This window comes from Serpula lacrymans (assembly GCF_000218685.1).
Source record: "Serpula lacrymans var. lacrymans S7.9 unplaced genomic scaffold SERLAscaffold_18, whole genome shotgun sequence".
NCBI lineage: Eukaryota > Fungi > Basidiomycota > Agaricomycetes > Boletales > Serpulaceae > Serpula > Serpula lacrymans.
Genome location: NW_006763307.1, coordinates 232,426 through 258,925, shown reverse-complemented (window position 1 = coordinate 258,925; position 26,500 = coordinate 232,426). Strand labels below are relative to the sequence as shown.

Genomic DNA, 26,500 nt, shown 5'->3' with positions numbered 1-26,500 from the left:
GTGCACGTGGCCGCGACGCGTTTATGAGCTCGGGAAAGGCCGTAATTTGCTAAAGTATATGCGACTCCTCTGCCTTAAGGTTCTCTTCTTTCACCATCACATTGTGTTTGATTTTGTGATCAGCGTTGTATCTGGTTCAACATAGACTTGCCATGGGTGAAAATAGCAGCGCCACTCTGATGACTGGCGATGAAGTCAAGAGACAAAGAAGGTCCAAGAGGCAACGTGTATCTGACCCCCAGCCAGGAAGCGCTGCTGAGAAGCCAGCACCAAAAAAACGACAGAAATGGCTTCCCAAGCTTGGAAAACTTGCAGACCTCATGAACATGCCGATGGATGTATTGTTCGAGGTCCGCCACTTGTTCTCTACAGGACTTCGACCTATTCATAACCCCTGACAAATAGATATTTGGACACTTACGACCGTTAGATCTACTGAATCTCGCTCGCACAACGAAGCAGTTCAGAGGCGTTCTCATGCACAAGTCTTCCATATCTATCTGGATATCTGCCCGCGAAAGCGTTACAGATTTGCCTCCCTGTCCTCCCTTTTTGAGTGAACCGCATTATGCCAATCTAGTGTTCGACCAGCATTGCCATGTATGCACCATATTGCCCCCTATGTCTTTGCTTAGTTCAAATATCTTGTTTCTAGGCTTGTCTTACCCCTCACATACGCTCTGTAGATTGGCGACTCGGCATGCGCCTGTGTGCAAAGTGTGCAAAGACAAAGTATAGTACCCTATTTAGGATTGTTTCGTTCACTGACAGTAGTGACCAGTTTATTCGAAACCTTTTTGTACATGGATGAACATTTTCTCACTCCAAGGCGACCTGCAAGTATGTATCAGCATTCTCTCCAAACATGGTTCACTGACTGTCAGATAGAGCGTGGACGGCATGCCTTCTATCACAAGCACTTGTCTGAAGTACGAGAAAAGCTCACCAGCTTGAATGGTGATATGGTGGAACTCGATCGTTACAAGGAACAGCAATCTCTGCTTATAAAGCAAATTACAGAAGTTAGTCCTTTTTTTTTTTTTGCCAGACCAATGATTATCTGAGACGAATGCCATACGCAGCATGCAGAATTGTGCGAAAAGTGGGCAACCTCTCAAGCACGAGATAGGTCAGAACAGCTTGAAGATGCAAGGAGAGATAGAAAAAGAGCGTGCGTGATTATTTCCCCCGATTTTCTTGCTGTTTATCTGATCGAGTACCAAGTATAATCGATAAATTGACCGAACTAGGCTGGGGAGAAGAAATTGCCCAAATTCCCTACCGAGATGACCTCTCTCACCATAAATTAGTCAAACAACCGACGCGTCTCACGACACGCAGTGAGTTATGTCTGTCTCCTTCGTGTGCAAGGAGTGTGTTCACCACTCGAACATAGTTTGGACTAATGTTCGGGACGAACTTATCAAGTACATGGAAACCATGAAAGCTAACCGTCTCGAACGTGAACGGAAGGATCTCATTATATCCAGGAAACGGATTGCGGTTAATGTCCTTCGGCGATACAAAATCTCACGTCTACCGATGGTTGATGTTATGCCGGAACCTACAGATTTCTGCGAATTTGCAGCTGTGCAGGAAGTGCTAGAAATGCCCACGGAAGTCTCTGTCACCGAAGAGAGCTTTGGTGACGTGCTTTCTAATCTGGATACTATCATCGAAGATTGGCGTGAACAGATACACAAAGAATTCGCCAAGAAATACAAACAGTGTTTAGAGGATAATTCGAGGACTAATAGCCTTACTGACGATGATGGAGGCATGCTAGATCTTCCACCGAGTCTTTTCCAAGTCGGAACAAGCCAAGACAAAGGAAAGGGGAAGGGAAAAGAATTGGATTTGGACGAACCTATCGATTCTGTTGTGGCTCAACAAATCAGGCTTGCAACTACTGTATTCAAATGCAAAGAATGCAACCCTTCTCGCTCCTTTGCAATGTTCGACCCCTACGATGATGACGACGACTTCTTTGATATTGCTTACTGCTTATCCCGCTTACGCCATCCTCGCCGTTCGGATAAATCAAATCCGCTTTTTTACCCTAAAGTTATGGGTCATCGATGCTTTACAAAACAGCGAGGGTACATGTTTAGTTATCCTATTTCGGACCCCACTAGACACCTAGAGTCTCCTATGGGAAGCCGCACTCCTTGGAATTGTCAGACTTTGGAGGTAGACAACATAGCTGGTGAAGTCGTGAAAGATATTGTACAGACATGTGGCTTAGATCCGGAGAAGACAACATCGACACAAATGGATGAGCTAAACCCAAGGCTGGCTTGCACGGCATGCTTGAGTTGGGGTGGCTCGACCGATGAAGCTGAGGCCTCTGCCTTCGGCTGGCGGAGTGCGGTTAGTGTGGAATATACCTATATACCTGCTTCACGCCCAAAACTCACCCGTCTACAGGTTAAACATAATTCATCTGATCACTATGACAAGACAGTGAAATGGTTGAAGCTCGAGGGCAGTAGTCTGCAGGATGCTCTCCGCTATGATGAATCACATCAGAACATCTCTGCGGTCGAATCTAGCTCTTTTGGTCTTCCCTCACAGTTTCCATCCGATTTGGTTGTGTGGATGTGTGCACATTGCCTTGACCTTCAGACTGAAAGGGAACCTATGGAGCTATCGAAGATGAAGTCGCACATTTCAGTAATGTATGTATCCTTGTATTTTTTGAGGACCAGCTCTGTGAGACTAATTATGGTTTCAAATGATAGCCACCAGCTTGAACATCCGGAAGAAAATAAAGATTACTACAAAGATTATGAAGCTCCTCAAGGCTATAGAACCACCAAGTTGCCTCAGCGTTCCACGATCAAGCTGGCCATAAAGAAGCCAGAAACTGAACCTGGTTCAGATTCGGGACACGATGAATATCCAATGGATGACTTTGACGAGTCATATCTTTATTAGTGGTAGAAGTGATCGTCATGACGCAAACCAAGTTATGTTATCCTCATATCATCCTGACTTGCCACCATTGTCTTGGTTGCATTTGAATAAATTGACTCTTTGTACAACAGTATATTTGGTACTATGCTCTCATCCGGGACTATGCTATTGAAGAACGTGTGTTCTATGGATATTATTGGTAGCGTATAACTAAATTCATAATCATAATCATTGCACTTTCCTGGTTACTGTGATGCTCTTGAAATGTGAGGTTGTTGTGTCACAGGGTCTTGCCTTATTTCATACAAATCTGTCTTTAACAGTTTGAAATATATAAGGGTAGAAATACGTAGAGTCTAAGGTAAATGGGCCCACCCCCTCCACAAGTTAGGATTGCCTCACACGACCAGCTCTCCTTCAACACTTGCAGCCTCAAGACCGAGACGGGGAAGTACTGCATCATAACGATCCCGATCCAAGCGTTTTAAGTACTTCAGTATTTTTGCCCTTTGGTGAACCAGGCGCCGTAACCCACGACGATTGTCGACGTCCTTTCTAAATTTTGTCAGATGTGTCCATAGATTTCGTATCTGGATCGTCAAAAGAGCGGCTACACAAAAAACCGACGTCAGTGATCATAAGAGTTCATTAAGAAGTATAACGCACCTTGTACTTCGGGACGCCCAGTGTCATTTGGCTTTCCTGGCTCAGAAAATGCGGCGATACAGCGTTTTCGATTCTCGAATGCGATACCCTGCGCGTTGGCGTTTCGCAAATCAACAAGCTTAGCAAACATGTTTGCTTTCTCCAGCTCCGCTTTTTCAGCATCCTGGTGGTTGATCCCTGCTACCTCTTGGTATTGCGAGGCTCCCTTCTCTGCGGTTAAAGGTGGTAGGACTTCGAAAAGCAACTTCCGTTCCTCGCCACCAATACCATAGTTTAAATGTTCTGGGATTTCGATGTTCCCGTCAGGTGTTCGGACAACTTGTGGAGTATCGGAATACAGCTGCTCCTCTGTGATAATGGCCTTCGCAAGATCGCAATTAAGCCACCTGGCTTCTTGGCCAGGCTTTAAGCCAATCACAGCATACTCCCGCGTTGCGTCAACTGCTTTCTTCAGCTCTACACGTACTTGTGCTTTCGAAATGTTGGCAAGTCTTGCTTGCTTGCTTAGAGCCTGGGCCGTGCGGACAGCAGAAGTATGCAGAGAGCAACTAGAGCTCGAAGACGCGACTGAGCGCGAACCTGGGTATTATAATTATATCGAAAAAATAATGAGCTTAACTGACAGTTTACTTACATTGCGCAAAACACGTCTTCAGCATGGTTCCAGCAAGGCAATGTTTTTAACTAGAGTCTGCAGTCAGTTTAACTTGGAAGTAACCGTGGGAAACACTCGAGTTTTTTGAGTTTCTTGTTTTATCCCACCATCGTCCTCTCTGGACTTCACCAAAAATGGCGCCTACAAAAAAGCCGCTGTCGTCTCCCAAGACACGCTCATCGTCTTCGCAGCCAACTCTCAAAAGAGTAAAAGGAGAGAATTTCTATCGCAATGCAAAGCAGGTTGGCCGGCTGAAGATGCTCAATGGGGGCAAGCCCATACGTGATAAAGATGGTAAGATTATCCAGGCTGCAGCCTTTCAGAAAGGCGAGGATGAAACAAAACCGGGCAGGGTACAGGCTGATCGGCGATGGTTTGGTAAGATTTTCTGTAATTTCATCTCTTAGGATATCATTGGACTAATCTACGAACAGGAAATACGAGAGTAATTTCACAGAAAGCACTCGATCATTTCAGGACAAGTCTTTCAACAAAGAAAGATGATCCGTATTCTGTCCTGCTACGCAGAAACAAGCTTCCCATGGCACTTCTGGACGATGCAGCGAATCCTAATACACGAAAGGTAAATTATCATCGCATCAAACATCTACTGTCGAGATTAATTTGACCTGATCGTTCCAGCGGTCGCATATCGTTGAAACGGAACCTTTCAGCGAAACGTTTGGACCTAAAGCTCAGCGCAAAAAGCCTAAATTAGACGCAGGCACCTTTGAAGAACTTGGAAAGCTAGGTACAACAGCTTTCGAAGAAGCAGAGACTAAAACCAATGGGGATGGTCCCTCCGGTAATTATATTCAATGTTTCTGTTTGTTTGATTGGTGTTGAACACACTCCAGGTCAATCGGCAGACTCAGCCGAGCCTCAGACACATGCAGACTACAACGAACCTATCTATGCCAAGGGTACATCTCGTCGCATTTATGGAGAACTTTACAAAGTGATCGATTCTTCTGATGTCATCCTACACATATTGGATGCTCGCGATCCTCTGGGAACGATATGTGAATCGGTACTAGAATACATGAAAAAGGAGAAAGCTCACAAACAAGTTGTACTTGTCATCAACAAGTGTGATCTGGTACCAAATTGGGTCACAGTAAGTAGCGTATTTTTTTTATGTCGTCAAACATCCACTGCATGTTATTGTTACTGCGTTATTGTATTGATTTCTGTCTACACGATTATTTACGAGTTGGATTGCAGGCACGTTACATCAAGCATCTCACCCCCCGCTACCCTACCATTGCTTTCCATGCCTCGCCAAACCACTCCTTTGGCAAAGGCTCGCTTATTCAACTCCTCCGTCAGTTTTCACAGCTCCACTCCGACAAGAAACAAATATCTGTCGGTTTCGTAGGCTATCCTAATGTAGGGAAGAGCAGTGTCATCAATACCCTCAAAAGCGGCAAGGTATGCCGAGTAGCTCCCATACCTGGAGAAACCAAGGTGCGTGTTCACAATACTATATCTACTTATAATAATTGATCCATACTATTTAATACACAGGTTTGGCAATATATCACACTAACTCGCCGCATATACCTTATCGATTGTCCTGGAATTGTTCCTACTTCCGCACACGACTCGGAGACCTCCACAGTTCTAAAAGGTGTGGTACGTGTCGAAGCCCTTCCAACGCCCTCGGACCATATACCCGCACTCATGGAACGTGTAAAACCCCTTTACCTTGCTCGCACGTATGGCGTTGTACTGCCGGATCCAAAGGATCCTAGTTCGATGTGGAAACCTGAAGAATTCTTGGACAAGCTGGCACGCATGAAAGGTCGCTTACTGAAGGGAGGTGAACCCGATGTAGAATCGGTGTCCAAGATTGTATTAAGTGATTGGGTGAGAGGCCGCATACCGTTTTTCGTGGCCCCACCTGAGCGGTCTGAAGAATTGAACAAAGCGGAAGCAAAAGCAGCCAAGTCAAAAGGTAAAGAAAAGGCTACCGAAGTGGAGAATAACGAAGGCGTTCTGGGGGTAAAGCAGAGATTAGGGTCTATCATGCAGAAGAATACCTTCCTTGCAGAGGACGTTAGACCAATGGAAGATGAAGATGAAGGTGGAGAGGAAGATGCAGAGGAGCAAGCTGAAGGGGGAGACGAGGGCGTAGAAGAACTTGAAGAGGAGGATGAAGAGGAGCAACTTACTTGGAACGAAGTGTTCCATGAGGGGCCTCGATCGGGCACAGCAGACAGAGGTGACGAGACGTCGCTTTCTGAGCAAGGTAACCTCAGTATTATCAATGGAGAACTCAATATCGTCGAACTAACCACTACAGTAGGTGTGGCTCCAGAAGTCGATGCGGTAGCCAAGAAAGATCAGCGGATGAAGACAAATAAGGTATTCAAAATTTTCTGTTCACCAGCAGCTCCATTCATTAATTCCCCTCCACCGGTAAAACAGAAAAAAGCAGAAAACTTCTACACGAGCACGAATGTAAAAAACAAAAATCGGAGCAAAGCTGCACTGCTCCAATCTTTTCCCACTGGCAAAAAAGGTGCAGGACGAAAACGGCATTAGGAAATGGTTATTGATGTATTCTAATGTCGCTGAACTGCGCGCTTATAAATTCTCTGAATTGGTATGCTGTAAACGTTCCTGATCTTTGAAGAGCGAAGAGCACACTCCAGTAACTCTATAGATGCATCATTATAGACCTCGTCCTATCCAAATTTACAATAATGGAATGGTAATATGACAAAAATTCATAAGATATTTGGATATCAACTTGGTAGGAAGCCCACTTCACGCCAATATTTCACCCACATTTGCGCATCGTTGGGGCCCAGTGGCACTAGCCGATTGTCCATGAGGGCTGCAGATGCATGGAAGCCCTTCTTTGATGCAACCTTTGGCAGTAGTCCCATGCTCTCGGTGCTCGACTGTGGTCCACCATTCAGGCCCATGCGGTAAAAGTCTGTGAGCTTCAGAGCAGACGACATATTATCATTGCTCGATGATTTAGAAGGGTTCGATTGAGAATCAGCTCCATGCAGGTGCTCTAGACGGGCATGCCACTCTGCGAATGGCACCAGTGGTACATCGAGCAAGGATGCCAGGGGCTCCAACACTGTCGCCCATTTTACTGGTTGAGGATGTATTACGTGGAGCGTCTCATTTGCCACGCTTCGCATGTCAACTATAGCGGCTGCAGCCAAATTGATAGGAATCCACGAAATCATCTTATATAGCCGAAGTCAGTAACTTGAACTGAAACAAGTAAACCAAAGGACACACCTCATCGCCCTCGGGAAGGCATCCTACATACGAGCTAGATTGAACCAGAGCCGGTAGCCAATGAGAGGTGTCCCAGAATCCATTCAAGCCTCCGCTTAACAATCCTACACGAATTACGTTGGTTCTCAAGAGCGACTTCTCTCCAGCTATCTGGAAAAGTCGCTCAGCAACCCATTTTGATTTTATGTAGTTAGTTTGCAAGTCAATGCAGGGATCTATCATAGGGATTTCGGGGACGGCGGATGTACCTCTGAATTCTGTAACAAAAGTCAGACTGTGTATACTGAAATATGAGCAGAAATCATACGCTGGCATACTCCAATCGAACTGATAAACGATAAGGAAGGCCGTACAGGGAGTTTGGACCGCAGCGCAAAGGTGATCAACCCATAGGTGCCTTCAACTAAATCTTCGAAATCTGCTAGTGGGGCAACGAAATCCACTCTCCAGGCTAAGTGGCTAGGTCATAACTTGCATATTATCATCTAAGAGAGAGAGACTGACCATTATGAATAACATGTGTCACAGTTGACAACAGCTGTAAGACACGTCAGGTTTCAAACCATTGTCATTGGTGTATGTACTAACCTCATCCAGAACCTTGGTTGGCACCCTGAAATCAGATGCGGCAAGATCGCCTTCTAGTAGTGTCACTTTAGGAGAATCTACGAGCGAAGATGGTAACCCTTGAGCCTCAAAAGCATCTCTTTGTCTGTCCCACAGAGGGATGCCATTGGTGTTTCTTCTGTTGAAGGCATATATTCGCTTGACTACATCATTCCCGATTAAGTGATATAATATGTTGCATCCCAAGGCACCGGTGCTACCAGTAAGGAGTATGACTTGGTCCGAAGAAGCTACGGGGCCATCATCTTGCAAAGGTGTGCTACTGGGGATGCGTGCTGCGTACTTCGCAAGTAACTCCGCCACATGATCAGTCTTAGCCTTCACTGAAGTCGAGATTATAGTTTTAGATTCGACATCTGACGATGATGCAGGAACCTTGCGCCAAATGTCATTTAACGATAGGTCGGCCAATAACTGAATTTGAGTGACTTCGACGATCGGCCGCAAGATAAATGAGAGCCTTGACGCAGAAAGTGAATCGAGACCATAAGTTGTGAGAGGTACCTCCGCAGAGAAGTCATTTGGCAGTATACCAAGTGCGCTGCATATCATATCGGCCATGCCGTCGATGTGGCTCTTAGCGCTGGCTCTTGTGGCCGATTGTGATTTCGCTGGTACTAAATGCTTCCCTATCTTTGACATCCCATGGGTTCCATCCATAGCTTCCCAATTGAGATGTGGAATATATCGACTGAAAGAATAATTGTTCTGATGTTTACAGAACGCGTCATCCAGCCAACGGATCATATCTGATTTAACAGTATGTGAGATGTTTCGATCATAAAAAGGTTTGGCACTAACCTTCCGCTGAAATTGACCAATCAATAAGGTGGTTGAGACGTAACTCTGCTTTATCTGATCCACTGGCAAGCATTAGCGAAGAATCTAGAATTCCAGGACAGATAAATGTGAATCCATTCGGAAACAGCGACATTTGCTGTTCCAGAAGAGTGTTTGCCCTAAGTCAATCGAAAGTTATTGCATGTATAATCGCAGAACCTGTGATAAAATACTTACGCTCCGTAATTAGTTTGACCTTGTATACCAAATGCACCAGATACAGAGGAAAAGGCTATAAGGAAATCGAGGTTTGATATGTCAATAGTGTCCTTTACAGTATCCAACACGCCGCTTTTACAAGCGAATGATGCCGAGAAGTCTTCCTCGGTGAGATGTTGGAAGGCGCCATCTGATAGAACAGCTGTTAATATCATGCATCCACCTAATGGTGTTTTCAGAGGTTCAATCAGGGCTGCCATGTCAATAGAAGACGAAGCGTCAACAGCCTCCAAACGAATATTTAGACCTTTCAGCCTTTTCACGTAATCTAGCATTCTGTGGAGTATTTTGTTCTTGTTCTTTCGCAAACCGTCTTCACCAGAACGGGATGTGAGAATTATGTGACGGGCACCCCTCTAAAACCATTTGCACTTAGCTGGGATACCAAAATCAAGCAAAATAACCAATATACCTCATACATGAACAAAGTGATGTGTACTCCAACACTGCCGATTCCTCCCAGAATGAGGTATGTTTTGTTGGCATCGAATGAAGAGCGCTGACGAGGGGTAATCTTCGATCCCACATCAACTTTGCCATTCGGAAGGGCGACCGTACCCAACGGGGTTGTCTCGTCAAGTAACGAATCATGGTTTTCCAACAAGGGAATGACATTGCGTAGTGCATCCCCAATTGAGCATGGATCTCGTTGAAGAATATCGATGAGTCCAGTCGCTTCATCCTCCCATAAGAAGAGTTTCCCTCGGCCAGGGGACAACAAGTTCTTCAGTACTTGAATGTGCGGTTTATCATCATATCCTGAAACGATCAGATCGAACGGGCCGCTACCCATGGTCGCCAGCTCAAGTAAGCTGGTTTCTTGGGTAACTGTCTCGAATTCTAGACCTTTATGGGAGTAGATTCCTTTGATCACGGAACCCATGTCGGTGTCAGAGTGCGTGAGTAAGATCCGTTGAGACTTCAGACGGCTTGTGTTATTAAACAAACTCAACCCGGGGGCAAGGACAGAAGCGACACAACCCGGAACACGAGCGGCGATGACTGAGGCCACTTGCAGTACGTGAAGCGAGACCGCACACACAGAAGCGATATCAACTACTGCATGCTCTTTCATAGCCTCTGCAGTGAGCCCTACTACCAAAGCACCTTTATCTATGCTTGTGCCATTATTGTTGACAACAGAACCAATGAAGCCATAGACTTTCCCGCCTTTGAAAGACGAAATTATTCGCACAAGTATTTGATCCAAGGCAAAATCGATAAGGTCTGCGGAAGACATAGCAGGTAACGTCTTGGATTTGGTTTCAGGTAAAGGAGTCATGCGAGGGACAAAGGGTACACCTTCGGGGGAAATCATGATCTCGGACTCGTCCTTCATACAGGAAGGCAAACGCTGAAGGCTATCCTCTTCCATTTCCTCGGTGTACGAAAGTGGGAAGACAACCAATCGAATGGTCCACAAGGGGCATTCCCTGTTCAAGGCACGAACTAATCCGGATGCCGCACCCCCATCTTGGCCTTCCTTGGCAACGACCCAGATGTCTAATTGCTGCGATCTGTTGAGACCACTGAAATGCCATTGCAGATCGCTTTCACAGCCGAACTCGTATCTGAAGATAAATGCCTCTGAAGGATCGCAAAGCAAAAGTTCCGGGGCGGGAACTGATCCTAAAACGTTGCTTTGACTTTCTATTATGAAGTGGAATGGGTCTTGCGCTTCGGTGTAGTGAGAGTGTAACACAGTAAACTTGAGCTTTTCGAGGTTATCCAAATACGAGTTCAGGGGGAAAATCTCCGATGAAGCAGGTGAACCAAAGACCGAGTTATACCAGGCAGTGCCAGGCAAGCCCTGGTCCCACGCACGTCGATTTCGCTCTGTCAAGATCATAGTTCCTCCTGGCACAAGAATATCGTTGCATGTTTGGACAATGGCACCAGCTTCGACCTTTGTGGCGGCCACATTGAAAGCGATCACGATATCGAAACCTAGATCATCTGGCGTCCGCGTCTCGGAAGCTTCAAAATCGATCTTTGCAATGCGAACCAAGCCGAAATCAGGGTCCGAAGGGAGAAGCACCATTTGGTCTATGCCCTCCACAACAACTTCTATAAACATGGAGCAAAATTTGCTTAGGACGCCGGGGAGTCGAATAAAAAGTGATTTAACTGTAATGAAGGGATGAGATTCTAGCAACGTGTGGTAAAAGGAAGAAGACATTACCACTGCTAGTAATAAAGATCTTCACAACTCGCCGGGAGTTATTCTGTGCAATGGCTGTCAAAGCGTCCTGAAGAGCTTGACAAGTTTGAGATACGGCGTAGTCGTATTGTGGGCCATCAAACACAGATATCAAGTCCTAGGAAAGCTGTTATTCAGCCTAAAGAAACCTACCCAGACGCAACAACGGACCTTGTCATCCCTGTTCTCTAACACTTCGAAATAACCTGGCCACTCTTTCTGGAGATAGGCCATATCAGGCTGGCTAGAAGGGCAATGCCATCCATTCGCTGTCAAGTGTGATGACGTCTTCGTATTCGCGAGTCCTCCCCTAGCTAGATTATCAATCACGCTGAATAGAGTAGGCCGGTCTTGCGTAGAAGGGAGCACCACGCATGAATGAGACGGTCGGAGGGGATGAGGTACAGGTTGCCAATTGATATCGTACGATTTCTGCGTGGGGGTCAAAGGTGTGATTCGATGTTTTGCTACCTCCAGGCCTTTCAAGGTGCACAAGTGGCTCCCTTTATCATCCACTAGGGCGATATCATAATGCATGGAAGCTACATAAGTAAATAAATCAAGGTTAAGATCCAGCAGTACCTGTTATTTACGTTGAAAAACTGACCAGGGGTCCACATTCCCAGCTTTATGTGGGCATAGACATGTGCAGGGAAATACTGTGGTCGCAGTGCTTTGTGTACAATCACTGCCTCTACCCGAGCAGGCAGGTAGTAAACATTGGGGTCGAAATCACCGTGGAAGGGCTTGTAAGCAGTTATTTGAAGACAGGCATCCAAAATAGCAGGATGTAAAATGTAGTCGCCCTCGCTGGAACGTAATCAGCACGGACGGCCTCCATACTCAAAGCTAGGTTAACATACGTAGCCAACTTGTGGTCTATTCCTCTTATGGATGCCAGCGCTTCTTTATCTCCATAGTATAAATTTGTCACCCGTCGTAAAGTCGGCCCATAAGACGAGAAGTATGACAACGATGGGTAGAAGGCTATCAAACAAGCTTAGTCAACGTCCTATTCTTAGTTTCAAACATGAATACCCACCAGAACTGACATGCTCCGGGCACCGCTTGCGTATACTGGGTATATCTAGATCACAACAGGTTTGTGGTGGTTCAAATGAAAGATATCCGTCAGCATGTAGTCTCTCGACCTTTTTTCATTTACGAGGAATCAACATTGAGCAAACATCACTGCGATCTACAATATCATCAAACTTACTGGTTTGAGCTTCGAATCTTTGCGAGACTGAGGTGATGTCGCTATAGACTTGACAGTCCAGTATGATCCGTCCAGGCTGGCCTCGACCTTAATTGGGCTTTCAGAGGAAAGAGAAAGCATCGACCGCAAATTAACGTTCATCAAGGTTGAAGCGCCAAATTCAATAGCCTATCATATGAAAATATCAGCCTCGATCAAATCAAGTTCTTATGGACCTACCATTTCCATAAATCCGGCAGCCGGCATGATAGGTTCACCTCTGATGATATGCTCCGCAAGTGTGGGATGCGTCTCCTTGTTCACTCTCAAGTGTTTATTATTCAGGGGGCCAAATTGTGGCTCCATTTGTTTGGCGTATCCAGCAGTGTCTGGATATAAATTGAAGCGTTTCTTCGAAAATGGATAGTCAGGCAAGTCGACTTCAGCATCGTAACATGCTCGACCGTTAAGAGCAGTGAAGTCGACGCAATTATGGCCATTGACAGTCAACTTGCCACAAAGTTCTAATACGTTTCGATACTCTACGGACGGTGTCCCAGACTTTGGACGCCGGATAGTCGATAAAACGTGACTCGACTCGGGAACCATACTAGACACGTAAGACGAGAGCACAGGATGGGGCGAAAGCTCGATGTAGGTGTAGTCACGAGAAGTCCCAAGGGCTTCCACAACCTCAGAGAAACGAACCTGAGACCGAGTATTGTCCCAAAAGTACTGTGCATCGAATGGGTCGGAAAATAGTTTTCCAGTCAGGGTCGAATAGACAGGAATGACCGATTTGTGAGACCCAGGATATCGAGTGAATAAATCCCGTAGCATGCCACAGTATTCCTGCTGACAGGCATCCATCATGGATGAGTGAATGGGTACCTTGGTGTGAATCTTGCGGGCGAAGATTCCTCGAGACTGAGCAACTTTGACCACGCGGTCAATAGCTATTTCGTGCCCTGCGATAGCAACTGCGGAAGGCGAGTTAAGACAGGCAACCTCGACGATACTACCGGGGTTGTCGGAGCGCTCTTCCTCCAGTATTCCAGATGCTTCTTCAAGGCCGCACGACAGAGCAGCCATTGTGCCACCATGACTCTCAACAGAGGAAAAGGCTTTCCCTCGAATGATGGCTAGCTCAACTGCCATTGCTTTAGGCGCAGCGCCTGAAGCATAGAGCATTGCGGTCTCTCCCGCAGAATGACCAACCACGACGTCCGGCTTGATACCAAGACTTACGAACAAATCGAAGAGTGCTACCTGAAACATCGCGATTGAGGGTAAAATGATGGATATTGGCCACGTATCCCGTAACTTGGATTCGCTGTCCCAGCGGAAGAGGCCAAAGTCGTGGATTATCGACTTGCCAGTCATACTTTTGAAGACTTCATCCATTTCTAATATGCTATCACGGAAGACCGGAAATTCCTTGAAGAGTTCCTTACCCACTTATTATCAAAGAGTATCAGACAACCTGTACCTAGAAGCAGCATACAGTCGCACTTACTGTCATCGTGTTGGGGACCCTGACCAGAAAAGATCATGACTACAGGATTTGCAAAGCGAGCAATGTACTGCGGTGGGGAGAAGACTGATGTTGATAATGAACTTGAATTAGAAACTGCAAATGATCTCCAAGTCATTTGCTTGGACCGCCGACCGAGGATGGTTGAGACAACAGGAAGATCTTGATCCTTGTCTGTCACAGCTTTCAAAACTGACTGTGCAACTGATGAAGTGGATCGAGGCGAGAGACCTCCAGCAACCAGCAACACTGGCCTTTCCGAATTCACTATTACGTTGTTGGCTAGAGATCGAATTTCTGGTGGACCCTCTAGGACGACATGGCCATTAGAACCACCTATCCCAGAGCTCGCCATTGAGATCAAGGGCTTGGAACCAGATCTACATGGCAAAGGCGTGGTATCTAGAGGAACTCGAAGTTTGTATCTGTCCCATTCAATCGCGGGATTCAAGTTTACAACGTTGATGTTCGGTGGAATGAGACCACGCTGTATCACGGAAAGGACCTTGGACAATGAAGCTAAAAAGGCGACGATCTCGGTATGCCTTTGTGAGATTATGTCAGCCACTTGATGTTAGAGGGAACCTTATTCACTAACCCGATGTTGCCTTTCACACTACCAATTAGTAATTCTTCTTGCCTTTGGAAATGGGCGCCAACCCAATTTGCTTCGACGGGGTCTCCTTTCGCCGTGCCTTCATAACACAAATAGTAAGTCAATGGGAACTGTGAAAAATCAGACGACATGAACTCGTCTCACCTGTGGCATGAAGCTCTACAAAATCAACATCCTGTGGTCTTCGACCAGCTCGTCTAAAGGCGTGAAGCATAGCATCACGCTGAGCCTCTGGAACTGGAGCTCCTGGAGGAGCGCCCCCTCCCGTAGAATTAATCGCTGTTCCTAGAATCTAAACACGGTCAGCACGAAGCATTATTTTTAGTCGTGGAATTACCGTTGCATAGATACGATCTTGATCCCTCAGCGCATCTTCTAGTGGCTTGATCACGATGGCGGCGCAAGCCTCCGCGCGGGCAAATCTGGATATGTACACTATTAAAAGATGGAAGAAAGGGATGATATCGTTCCGTACCCGTCTGCTGATTGGTCAAAGGGTTTACACTTTCCATCCTTCGCCAAGAGCGAGCCATTGCTGTATGTAATCCAGTCTATAAACCTAAGATCGAATTATGAAAACGTGAACTCTTTTTCAATGAAAAGTACGAGAGCTTACCGATGATTTAATTGACATCCTGCGACTACGGCGGCGCCACAGTCGCCGTTAAGCAGTGCTTGCACTGCAAGGTGCAATGTCGTGATGGTGGAACTACAAGCTGTATCTGTAGGGAGAGAAGGGCCGAGTAAGTCAAGGTGGTTTGAAATACGATTAGCGACCATCGCTGGATAGCCAGCAAAGGAACCACGAGCATCGTAGTGATCCTGTTCGGATGGTGAATATTTGAACCAGACCACAAAGAAAGCAAACGTACAGGTTCAGAAACATTAGTCAAGTCGAAGGAAATGCCTGAAGTGTAACAGCCAACATTCTGTGCCCTGTAGTCTATTCCAGAATCTAACAAAGCAAGAAAACAAGATTCGAGCAGCTTCCTAGTTGCGGGGGCCATGATACGAGCATCTCGTGACGATACGCCGAATTCCACATTGTCGAATAGATCGATTTCTTTGAGAAATGAACCTTTGTCTACATGCACCCTAGCCAGGCCATTACCGTTCCAGCTGTAGTGGTTGTTAAGTCGACTCAGGAACACGTATAACAACTGTCACCAGCATACTTACGCGTCGATATTGAAGCGGTCGGCGGGTATCCGTTCATAGGATTCTCCGCGGTCTAAAAGAAAATCGAAGAAAGACTTGTGATTAAAGTTGTCTTTAGAGTAAGCACCACTTGGCAGTTCCGCTGCAATGCCGACCTGGAAGTGCTAGTTAGCCCGAGAATTCGAGTGAAAGAAAAAGGGCATACTATCGCAATATTTGCGGCCATTAGTGAGGTATGGTGGATATGGGAGGGGAGGGTGGATGCCCTATATGCGGGCTTTTATGAAAAAGAAAAAAGATGGGACCCAAGTGCGCTGACTCCACCGCGGTGACGGAGCTGCGTAAGGCACCACTCGAAAAGAATGCCACTCCAAGACTGGAACCTGAATGTCAGTTCAATGAGAGTCATGTATCATATTGGTACAATATTGATTTGACTGAGAATCGACAAAGTCACCGTCAATACGGAGAAATCATGCTTCCCACAGTGTTCTGAGATATCATCGTGGAAGCGCCAATGATGTTACACTCGGTGGTAAGATCCGTGATGATCGCCATAGAGGCAAGATAAGTATCCAAATTCGCGACCGTCAATATTATCATGACACTCTGGATAAAACGCTGAAAATAATGGAGATCTGGGCGGAAATAATGAAGATCTGGAAAAGCTTAAATACAAGCCAGGCTGGAATAAGCCAATGCCCAGTTTGGTCTATCTCCGCGGTGGGTGAGAAGATCTAAACCTTTGCGGATTGAGTCTTAATATTGTAACCCAGATAGCACTTAGCCCAAGATTCCACGTGCAAGTTTTGTTTCTTGAAAATTCGGCCATGAATTCAGCTGTACGAACTTGGGTTTTGCTCATTAAAACCCTTCTTTTTCTGTTTTCTGTACTACAACGCTGCATGCTAACTTGTAATTTAGATTTACGGATCAGATCACATTGCTGATGGCCTGATGGCTGATACCGATTGCGTTCCCTGAGATGGCATCGCACCGTTAGATAAGTTAGCACATTAAACTGGAAGCACCTTTGATTGCGTCCCAGGCTTGGAATATACCGACACGGCTCACCCGTTCCTTCGTGGTCTTACCACATACTCACAGCTTCTCATGGATCATTGTATATATTAATAGAAATCGCAGTAAGCCCCCCTTTCTGTCTTTCTTGGCTTGCTATCCAGTTCCTCTGCTTCATGTCCCCAAACCATGGCTTCGACTAAAGAAAATATCGAGTCAAGACACGGTCTGCATACTCAGCTCAGCGACGATGTAGTTGATCAGAGCGCGAAGAGCATCGATAGATTAGAGACTGCTCAAGCTCCTGCAAGTGCCTTCGATGCATTGAACGACCTATCTGGCTCCCGCAAGTTGGCATTACTGGCTGTTCTTTGTTTTGCACTCTTCCTTGATACATTCAACAACTCCTCTCTTTTTGCTGCTATTCCTCCAATTGCATTACAGCTAAACATTCCTACAAGTCAAAGCGCCTGGCTGCTTAGTGCTTATCAGCTCACTTTCGCCGCCCTTTTGCTCGTGGTGCGTTTCCGTTTCCTGTAAGCATGTCTAACACGTGTAATGACACTGACTGTGTAGAGTGGGCGGCTTAGCGATCTGTATAATCCAAGTTCGTGGCGGCACAGTGTTAAATCGTTATTAGTTTGGCTGATCTATCGTTTGATTTAGAATGGGTTTTCGTTACAGGAGCTGTGATGATGGGCATATTTGCTCTTATCGCTGGATTTATGCGCAGTAAAATCCTCCTGATTCTCTTTAGGGCTTTCATGGGAGCGGGTTCGTCTCATACTACTGGATGTGAACAATTTCCATTGCTCAATTTAATTGTCAAGGCGGCGCACTCACTATGCCTTCGGCTCTGCATTTAATTGTTCACATGTACCCTAACCCGGCTGAACAAGCAAAAGCTGTCGCTGCATTTGGAGGGATGGGTGCTATAGGAATCGGTGAGCTCTATCTACTGCTTTATTTAGTTTGATTCCTCTCATCTTACGACACGCACCAGTGGTCGGTCTTATCATAGGCGCTCTCTTTGTCTCTTACGCGTCGTGGCCATGGGTTTTTTACTTCAGTGCAATTGTCTCCACTGTCATTACGGCCTTGATAGTCTCTCTGGTCCCGAATATTAGCCATAGTGGCCCTAGCGAGTCTCGTTCTGCAAGATTGCTGCGTTTCCGACGGCTCGACTTGGTCGGCGTTTCGGCTTTCACAGGTGCGTGATAATTAAAACACGTTATCTTGACAATTGTCCAAATAGCTGAGGGTTGAACTTCGTTGTAGTGGCCCTTATTCTATTCATTTTTGCTGTCACATCGGGATCCATTGATGGATGGGGTTCTGCAGCAGTCATCGCCCCTTTGGTTATATCTGCCTTCCTTCTACTCGCTTTCTTCCTGTGGGAGGCCAGGCTTCCCGAGTCCCATGCTGCATTGTACGTGCTTCATCCATTCTAGGATACACACGGATTCTCTCACCTTCTACAAAACCTTTAGACCTCCCAAAATGTGGCGGTACGAGAATTTCACAATACTGGTAGCCATATCACTCGTGCCTTTCATGTGGTGGGGTTCCGTGTTCTTGCTCTTCTCTTGGCTTTGGGAACCTGTTTATGGATGGTCTGCGATTGATACTGCAGTACATTTGTGAGTGGACCGATATCATAATGTTGCAAGAGCCTTTTGAAATATTGACATACCCCTGTTTCTCTATCTGCCAACGACAGCCTTCCCATAGGTCTCGGAATTTTCCCTGTACTTCCTCTATCTGCAGGCCTACAGTCGAAATTACCTCTGAAATGGGTTATTCTTTTGGGCCATCTCCTTCTCCTCGCCGGGACACTTCTCTTGCCATTCGCAAACTCCAAAGAGCGATACTGGCCTTTCGTACTCCCAGGATTTCTACTCGGAACTGCAGGAGCGGCGCTGATTTACACCACCACCAAGTGCGTCCACGTTCTGTTTTTCCTCCCGCTCAAACCCACCGAGTTGAGCATCACTGACGAACACCCCTGAAAATTGAAAACAGCATTGCCCTTCTCGCCATCACGCCTCCAGAAGTGTCCGGTATTGTGTCCGCCGTCTTCACATGCGTCCTTCAGACTGGCGCCGCTCTGGGCGTCGCAATCGTGACTTCCATTCAGACCAGTGTCCAGATATCACATGGCGGGCCGGACGGATTCCAGGGTCGCGCAGCGGGCTTATGGTTCCTCGTTGCGTTCATAGCCACCATGACCATACTATTCACCGTCTTCATGAAGAACACCGTTGGTCCAGTGGATCCAAACGCTCCACAAAATCCCAAGGAAACTCCAGAGAAAGAGTCGTAAACGGAGTTAGGCAGTTGGGGTGAACCTAGATGCATCACCCTTTCATCCGTTGTGCTGGCGACGCAGATCCACTTTTTTGATAGCTGTTTTTGCATATTTCACTTTGTCATTAAAAAACACTTTTTCATTCGGCGTTAGACAGATAATCTTGAGAAAATTTTCACTATTTCGCCAGCTTGTAGGTTATATCCTGAGTGAAGGGTATGTCACACTGAAGCGCATGTTGCCGCGTGTTTGAAGTGGTAGTACTCACGCAGTCACATTGACCTGAGGCGGCGGTACTTAGCCTGCTGTAAGCACGGATGCAGCCGGCCTTCTTACAATCCGAGGAGTTCGAGCCTTCACAAATGATTGATCATAGAATTCGGACGTGCGTGGGCGCCTGGCTCAAGATCGTGCCTGGCTTGTGGACGTTGGTATTTGCACTTCTTTTTGTTCGCATCTTTTCGTCCGTATACCACGAAGAAGCCGTCAACACGAGTATAGGAGACAATTGAAGTCTCTGATAGACACCAGGCTCCTGCCCTAGCCCGGGCCGCACTGCGCTGAGAGAGGAGGATAGTTACTATATGGGGAGTGTTGGTATCGTATCACGTGCACATACAATCCAAACCCAGCGCCATCCTCAAGGTGCTCTTTCCGGGGCCGACAGACATGCAGAACACAGCGCTCAACCTCCATCTGCAAAAAAAAAAAAAAAGACTTAATGTGACTACTAGATTAAAATTGACCAAGATCGGAATCAGCCTTTGACAATGGAAATCATAGGCGCTTTGCAATTACACTGACAGATAGTGTCCGCCAGACCGTACAGTACATGAAACATACGCGACGGTTTATCGATATGTGTTTGGCTGTAAGCTTACACCTACAAAAACTACCTGTATACCTGACGATTTAATCTACCTCTCATAGTTAATTTTTTTTTGCTATTTGCTCCGCTTCGTTTTCTGAGTCTGTGGACGATTTCGCTTCTGGTATCCACCGCCATTACTGTCCTGTCATAGATCTTATTCGAACTTGAGCCATACCGCTATGTCACGTATCCTTCCAGGTCAGAACACCATGAAAGCACTGGTGACGAGTGGAGACGGAGGATTCGAAATCAATGATATTGCCATACCGGTCCCAGATCCCGATGAGGTTTTGGTCAAGGTGCATTCTGTGACGCAGAACCCTACTGATTGTAAGAACACCCTGTTTCACCATTTCCGATGCGCGCGCTGTGTTTACAATTTTTGCATGGCAGGGAAAAGCGCCATTGTCAATCGACAACGTGGCAATGTGGTCGGTTGCGATTTTTCAGGGACTATCGTCGTCCTTGGCCAAAACGTGTCCCATGATGTGAGGAAGGTTGGAGAGAGAGTTGCTGGGGTTGTACATGGAGGTTAGTTATCGTGACCTCTCACTGGACCCATGTTTTCGATCACACTTCGTCACAGGTATAGGTCCCAATGGTGCTTTCGCCGAGTACGTGGTCGTCCCAGCGGACCTCGTCATCGTCATACCAGACACCATGTCGTTCGAAAATGCTGCTCAGCTAGGTGTCGCGTGCTTCACATCGTGCCAAAGTCTCTATCAAAGCCTCAAACTCCCAACCCCTCTCGAGCCCACTTCTACTCCCAAAGACGTTCTTATATGGTCCGGGACTTCTTCTACAGGGCAATATGCTGTGCAGTTTGCCAAACTAGGGGGGCTGCGTGTCATTACCACGGCTTCGCCGCAGAACTTTGAACTTGTCAAGTCCTTAGGTGCAGACGAAGTGTTCGACTATGCAGACTCGAAGACACCGAAGAAAATTGTCGCCGCAAGTGGGGGAAATTTGAAGCACGCTGTTGACTGCATTAGCGAAGGGATGACGCCGAACCAGGTTAGCATGTCCCTGAGCAGGCAGGGCGGCACGATTGCTACGCTTCTTCCATACGAGAGCAAAAAAAAGGGGGTGGACGTACAGTTTGTCGTCTGCTACGCAATATTCGGAAAGGTACGTTTCTCATCCGTTATTCTGTTGGTCGGTAAGCATTTTGACGTGCGTGTAACTCAGGCTATCGAATACCCTTTCCCGTTTCCTGCCAACGAGGAGTATAGTCGAAACGCGAGTATGCATGCTAAGATGATATCACAGATTGTTGCGCAACACAATCTCACGCCAATACCCATCAAGTTATTTCCCCGTGGTTTGGCAAGCGTTGCGGATGGAATAGAGTATATGAAGTTGGGCAAGGTGATGTTTCCAGTTTCTGTATAGTTGCTGTGACAATCTTATCGCATATCTGATTTCAGGTCCATGCTGAGAAGATAACGTATAGACTTGCTGATACCCCAGGTGTTGGCACTGCCTGAAAAGGCAAGTCAGCATTGTCACGGAGATTGCAGTGGGAGTCATGATGTGGCAGATTCCGTATATATGTACTTTACCACTCTTGGGTGTGGGAGCAAAATAGTATTGATAATCTCGATCGATCAGACCTTTTTGGGAAGGGTTCGCAATAAGCCAGTAGACTACCTAATCGAGTCAGCTGCGCCTCACTGCTTAATTTTAAACCACTGGCAGCCCTCAAATAGCAGAATGCTCAGAAGCGTGCGAGTCTGCCATACATACCATACCATCTTCCACTATGGAAGCCAAATACGTCCTGACTCTCGCTGCGTTCTTTGGTGGTTACATCCTAAAGAGAGTTTTGGTCTCCCGTAATCACCCACTCCCTCCAGGACCCTCTCGCTGGCCTTTGATAGGTAGCATTCTCTCTATACCAGTAAATTATGGCTGGTTGATCTTCTCCGAATGGGAAAAGAAATATGGTAAACATCATCATCCTCGTTCTCTTTCACCTAGGTGCTCATCTGACTCGACACTTTTCTGATCATAGGCCCTCTCATCTATCTCGATGCTCTTGGGCAGCCCATGGTCGTCATCAACTCCGCCAAGGTGGCCCGGGACCTCCTTGATAAGCGGTCGTCGATATATTCTGACCGGCCTCACTTGGTACGTCTTCAGCTTTAAAGCGCCTCAGTCTCATCATTGATTAGCACGTCCAGATCATGGGAGGCGATTTGTAAGATCAATGTATACCTGTCGTTTCACCTGATACTGACTTTGCCTTGAAGGGTCGGGTATGACCGGACCTTTGTTTTGCAGCCTTATGGTGAAATCTGGCGTAAGCAGCGCAAGATGGTGGCTGCTGATTTCAGTCAGAGTACCGTCCCACGTTACTGGAATCTTCAAGAGACGCAAGCTCGCAAGATGATCTGCAATATCTTGGCTGACCCCAGCACACTTGTACGCCAGATCAAACTGTGAGTCTTTGGCCATGACTCGGTAGCGCTGAACTCACTGTCTACTATAGGAGAATAGCGACCATCATCATCCGCGTTACTTACGGCTACTACATCAAATCCGAACAAGATCCTTTCTTTACGTCTCCGATGACAGCTATGGAGAATTTCAGCCAAGCTGCGGCTCCAGGAAGTTGGATCGTCGACTTTATCCCTCAACGTAAGTAGCCCCACACTCATCTCTGATTATGGCGCTTAACACGAATTTCAGTAAAGAACTTGCCATCGTGGATGCCTGGGGCTGGATTCCTCGAGACCGCAAAAGTATGGCGCAACATTGTCACGGAAGCAACGTGGAGTCCTTACCTGTGGTGTAAGAAGAACACTGTCTGTACCTTCCCATCTTTCCAACGTGCGTGTTGCTGACAAGCTGTCTTCTATAGGAACTGGGTACTGCGCTCACGCCTAGTTTGTGCGGATCTGTTGTTTCAGAAGCGAATGGTGAGCCATCAAAGGAAGAAGAGGAACTTTTAGTTTGGGCAGCTTCTGCGGTCATGGGAGGTGGAATGGACACAGTAAGTTCTCGTTTGTCGGCGACATCGGTATGTGGCTCACATCAAATAGAACATGTCGACCGCCTTGACATTCTTCATGGCCATGATACTTCACCCTGACATCCAAGAGAAAGCACGAGCGGAAATTGACTCTGTGGTAGGACTGGACAGACTTCCTTCGATTGCGGACAGAGACTCGCTGCCTTACGTGAATAGCGTTATTACTGAGGTCTTCCGATGGCAGCCTGCTAAACCCATGGGTGCGTAAAATGGCTATAATGGTGCAAACTATACTTGATCATGCACATCGAATTTCAGGTATCGCTCATGCCCTCAGCCAAGATGATGTTTACGAAGGGTACCATTTACCGAAAGGCACACTGTGTTTGCCCAACGTCTGGCAAGTTCTGTTGGTTTGCTGCTGTAGTTGTGGTTGAACTAACGTGCCGTCCTGTGCATGCAGGCACATGCTGCACGACCCAGAAGTCTACCCCGAACCGATGAAGTTCAGCCCTGAGCGATACGGAGGTTCTCAAGCTGAAATGAGCAAAGTGACCGATCTGGCGTTTGGCTTTGGAAGGCGTGTCTGCCCTGGGTTTCACTTTGCCGAGGGCACCATATTCGCTATCGTGACCACCGTCCTTGCGACATGCGAGATTCTACCCGCTGTGGATGCCAGTGGGAAGACGATCATGCCTGAGATTGCGTATACGTCCGGTACCATCGTGTCAGTCGTGTTTTTCGATGCTCTTTTGCGCTATCACCCTGATGTGACTCATCTGCTCGTTTAGTTTCCCAAAGGCGTACAAGTGCAATTTGAAGGCTCGCTCGTCGCAAGCAGTGGCGATGCTAACGCAAGGCGCCATCTCATCCGAGTAAATACTACTACCAGTACTGATGAGGCTCGATATCACATTGAAGGAGCACGGAAGGACGATATATGATCACTATTAAGGCTACATTTACTAGTAAATATCCACATTGTGTCCGGATGATCTTCGGCTATTTAAATCATTTTGTGCCGCTTTGCGATTGACTGAAACCTTCAACGTCGGAAGAACCCACATCGAATACAAGCGAGTCGAGGGGGATTCGCGAGAAAAATAGGTCATCTAGAGGGGGGGATGGACGGGTGGCCTAGCCTACAGCATCTCATCAGCTTCCTGATGCGGAAAATGCGGTTGAGCGCCCTGACGACCTTCTTGAAGCATTCCGTCCGAGGCATCCACCTTGACCCGCGGCTATTGAATCCGCCTGACCTTTCTGGGTCCAGAAACTACTCACGCTACACTCAGGGTTTCAGGAAGAAGAAAAAAACGAAAGGTATCATTTTATTTCCAAAGTGCGATGTCATACTCTCAGTATCAGTAAGGCGGGAGCGATCATACTGGTGAAGACGAAGTATAGCTATTGTTACACGCCGGCCTCTTCCCAGTCACTGAGCGAAACGCTGATCGTGATCATGCGACTGTTCCGTGATTTCCGTCACTTTGATCGCTATACCGCTCGAGGTGTGGCCCATCTCGAAGCTGTCCCGGTTGTTGCGCGAGCGGTGTAAAGGGATGGGAAAGGATTGTCCGGCTGAGATGAAGCTGGAGACGTTGGTCGAAGATCCTTTGATGAGCCCGAATTTGGTGCTTCGGAAGACGTGGCATGCCATGGCGTTCGTCAGCATGATGTTGGGCACCGTGAACATAGTCTGGTATGTCACGGGTACGGCCGTGTTGTAAACCATGATCACGGTCAACAAATTGCTGCCTACCGTGATCCTTCAAAAAACAAAAAGCGTCAGAAACCCGTCAAGAAGCGGAAAGTGGGGGGCAAAAACGTACAAGTAATACAATTGACCGTCTTGCAGTAATGATTTGGAAATCATAGGCATGTACTCTCCAGAGATGAATGCCTTTGCTTTGTCCCTGATCCCGGCATCAGCTGCTGAGTTGGACAGGAGGCGCCATGATATGGCGATGAACACGTATGTGTCGTGGATGAGAGCTGTGATGGGAGCGGCGCCTGCGTACGGTTTCAAGCTGGCGTTGAGGCAGTAATGCGTAGGGCCGATGTTGATGGCTGTAACAGCCGTGACGATAGTCAACGAACCCCCGAGAAGGCCGAGCCAGACAAGGAAGGAGAAAGCGACCACATATTTGTTGTTGGCGAAAACAGCTTGCATGCGGAAGAAGAAAAGAAGGGAGGACAAAGGAACGGCTAGAGGATAGAATATATCCACTATTTTCTCGAGCTTTTGGCATGCGTTGATAGGAGCAGCTGTCGGATAAATGGGCATGAGCTCCACTTATATTTGATCAGGTGTCTCCGAGACGGCTTACTTTCGAAGATGCTGCTTGCAAGAACATATGCCAAAGCTGACAACCTGAGTGTTCTAGCATGAAGATCAACGAATTATGTGGTACACGGGAGTTTTACCTAGCCAAAAAGTAAACAACCGTTGGCAACCTAATTCTGTGCTTGAACAACAGCTTGTAGTCGTTACTGAGGTTAGTAAGGATATCCCATACTAGGGCCTAGTGAATTATATTGGATTAGAAAAAGAACACGAATGTCATTTGAGTAAAGCACAAACCCCTAAAGACCCCACTAAAATATAGCCAGAGACGGTGGTCTGATATGCTATGTCTGGGGGCAGAAATGCCATTGGTGTCATTGGATTCGGAAGCTCCGAAACTGTGCTGTTTGGGTCGGCCATAGCGAAGGAGTGAGATATAGCCAGTGGGCGAACAGTTCTAAGACACTTTGGCAGCCTGCTCAGAGGTGTGTTCGGCGATCCGGATCAGTCCTTTGTGAGCTCTGATAGCGACGATGATAAAGCGCAGTTTCGGGGATACACAGTATTTATGTACCTAGACGCTGTGTGAGTGGATTGACAATTCGGACTTGGAACGGCAACCCTGACAAATATTCCTAAGGAGAGGGCCTGAGATAAGTATCTTATCATGTTCAAAAGATTAAAATAAGTAACTATGATATGAAGGCAAAAACCGATCCCATTCTCACCGTTTCCTGATCATTTGGCGTGCTTCTCAGAAGTCTGATAGCCTGTCAAATTGCATGTGCTGCCAAACTTGAACGTTCAATGTTAATGTTTAACTCTTACTACTGCCAACCCTATAATATTACTTGGTCAAACCATCAATATTGCTGTTCGCGGATTGGTGGACTACTCAGAACCGGGAAACTGGTTGACCTTTCACAGATATGTTCGTCTATTGCCGGGCAGAGCTGTGAATTTTGAGAGAAATCTGATGCGGCGCTGACACTCCTGCTTATTGATTCGCTGTATCCATATATACCATATATAGGTATTATTCATGTTTGACTATGCATTGAAACTCAGGCACGACGAAATCATGGAAATCGATCACTTAACTTTCTATATTTCAGAGGCCGCGGGACCATCCCCAGACATTTCCCAC

General features: G+C 46.8%; 8 protein-coding genes across 8 annotated transcripts; 6 read left to right on the top strand and 2 right to left on the bottom strand.

Moving 5' to 3' along the window:
- Positions 1-919: 919 nt before the first annotated feature.
- SERLADRAFT_480105 (uncharacterized protein) lies at positions 920-2,317 on the top strand (the record flags this gene model as incomplete). The annotated part of the gene is made up of 4 exons (XM_007324142.1): positions 920-1,022; positions 1,083-1,171; positions 1,225-1,340; positions 1,397-2,317. Coding segments are annotated over 4 exons (1,185 nt in total), but the record flags the coding sequence as incomplete, so codon positions are not given.
- A 268-nt stretch (positions 2,318-2,585) lies between these two features.
- SERLADRAFT_480103 (uncharacterized protein) lies at positions 2,586-3,165 on the top strand (the record flags this gene model as incomplete). Its single annotated transcript, XM_007324141.1, has 2 exons — positions 2,586-2,678; positions 2,742-3,165. The coding sequence occupies 2 exons, from the start codon at positions 2,599-2,601 to the stop codon at positions 2,935-2,937; spliced, it is 276 nt and encodes a 91-aa protein (XP_007324203.1).
- A 66-nt stretch (positions 3,166-3,231) lies between these two features.
- On the bottom strand, positions 3,232-4,294 carry SERLADRAFT_480101 (uncharacterized protein; the record flags this gene model as incomplete). Its single annotated transcript, XM_007324140.1, has 3 exons — positions 3,232-3,526; positions 3,583-4,161; positions 4,217-4,294. 3 exons carry the CDS (start codon positions 4,239-4,241, stop codon positions 3,315-3,317), a joined length of 816 nt encoding a protein of 271 aa, XP_007324202.1.
- A 77-nt stretch (positions 4,295-4,371) lies between these two features.
- On the top strand, positions 4,372-6,784 carry SERLADRAFT_352967 (uncharacterized protein; the record flags this gene model as incomplete). The annotated part of the gene is made up of 7 exons (XM_007324139.1): positions 4,372-4,615; positions 4,672-4,820; positions 4,880-5,033; positions 5,095-5,354; positions 5,462-5,704; positions 5,765-6,604; positions 6,668-6,784. 7 exons carry the CDS (start codon positions 4,372-4,374, stop codon positions 6,782-6,784), a joined length of 2,007 nt encoding a protein of 668 aa, XP_007324201.1.
- A 619-nt stretch (positions 6,785-7,403) lies between these two features.
- pks2 (putative polyketide synthase) lies at positions 7,404-16,244 on the bottom strand (the record flags this gene model as incomplete). The annotated part of the gene is made up of 23 exons (XM_007324310.1): positions 7,404-7,412; positions 7,502-7,651; positions 7,855-7,952; positions 8,006-8,039; positions 8,090-8,877; positions 8,930-9,087; positions 9,146-9,543; positions 9,600-11,314; positions 11,370-11,505; positions 11,559-11,929; positions 11,995-12,133; positions 12,430-12,474; positions 12,607-12,774; positions 12,826-14,042; positions 14,102-14,664; positions 14,718-14,814; positions 14,880-15,027; positions 15,073-15,157; positions 15,211-15,294; positions 15,352-15,557; positions 15,608-15,854; positions 15,915-16,048; positions 16,099-16,244. The coding sequence occupies 23 exons, from the start codon at positions 16,117-16,119 to the stop codon at positions 7,404-7,406; spliced, it is 7,011 nt and encodes a 2,336-aa protein (XP_007324372.1).
- Positions 16,245-17,372: 1,128 nt separating this feature from the next.
- Positions 17,373-19,368, top strand: SERLADRAFT_358714 (uncharacterized protein; the record flags this gene model as incomplete). The annotated part of the gene is made up of 9 exons (XM_007324138.1): positions 17,373-17,432; positions 17,490-17,520; positions 17,580-17,687; positions 17,744-17,842; positions 18,019-18,123; positions 18,192-18,342; positions 18,404-18,553; positions 18,634-18,852; positions 18,936-19,368. The coding sequence occupies 7 exons, from the start codon at positions 17,606-17,608 to the stop codon at positions 19,234-19,236; spliced, it is 1,107 nt and encodes a 368-aa protein (XP_007324200.1).
- Positions 19,369-20,298: 930 nt separating this feature from the next.
- adh3 (alcohol dehydrogenase) lies at positions 20,299-21,697 on the top strand (the record flags this gene model as incomplete). The annotated part of the gene is made up of 5 exons (XM_007324137.1): positions 20,299-20,422; positions 20,486-20,623; positions 20,679-21,220; positions 21,281-21,460; positions 21,520-21,697. 5 exons carry the CDS (start codon positions 20,302-20,304, stop codon positions 21,577-21,579), a joined length of 1,041 nt encoding a protein of 346 aa, XP_007324199.1.
- A 157-nt stretch (positions 21,698-21,854) lies between these two features.
- Positions 21,855-23,945, top strand: mox9 (putative monooxygenase; the record flags this gene model as incomplete). The annotated part of the gene is made up of 11 exons (XM_007324311.1): positions 21,855-22,038; positions 22,107-22,222; positions 22,276-22,292; positions 22,345-22,533; positions 22,584-22,732; positions 22,784-22,899; positions 22,956-23,087; positions 23,137-23,326; positions 23,385-23,475; positions 23,530-23,793; positions 23,858-23,945. 11 exons carry the CDS (start codon positions 21,855-21,857, stop codon positions 23,943-23,945), a joined length of 1,536 nt encoding a protein of 511 aa, XP_007324373.1.
- Between the last annotated feature and the right edge of the window lie 2,555 nt (positions 23,946-26,500).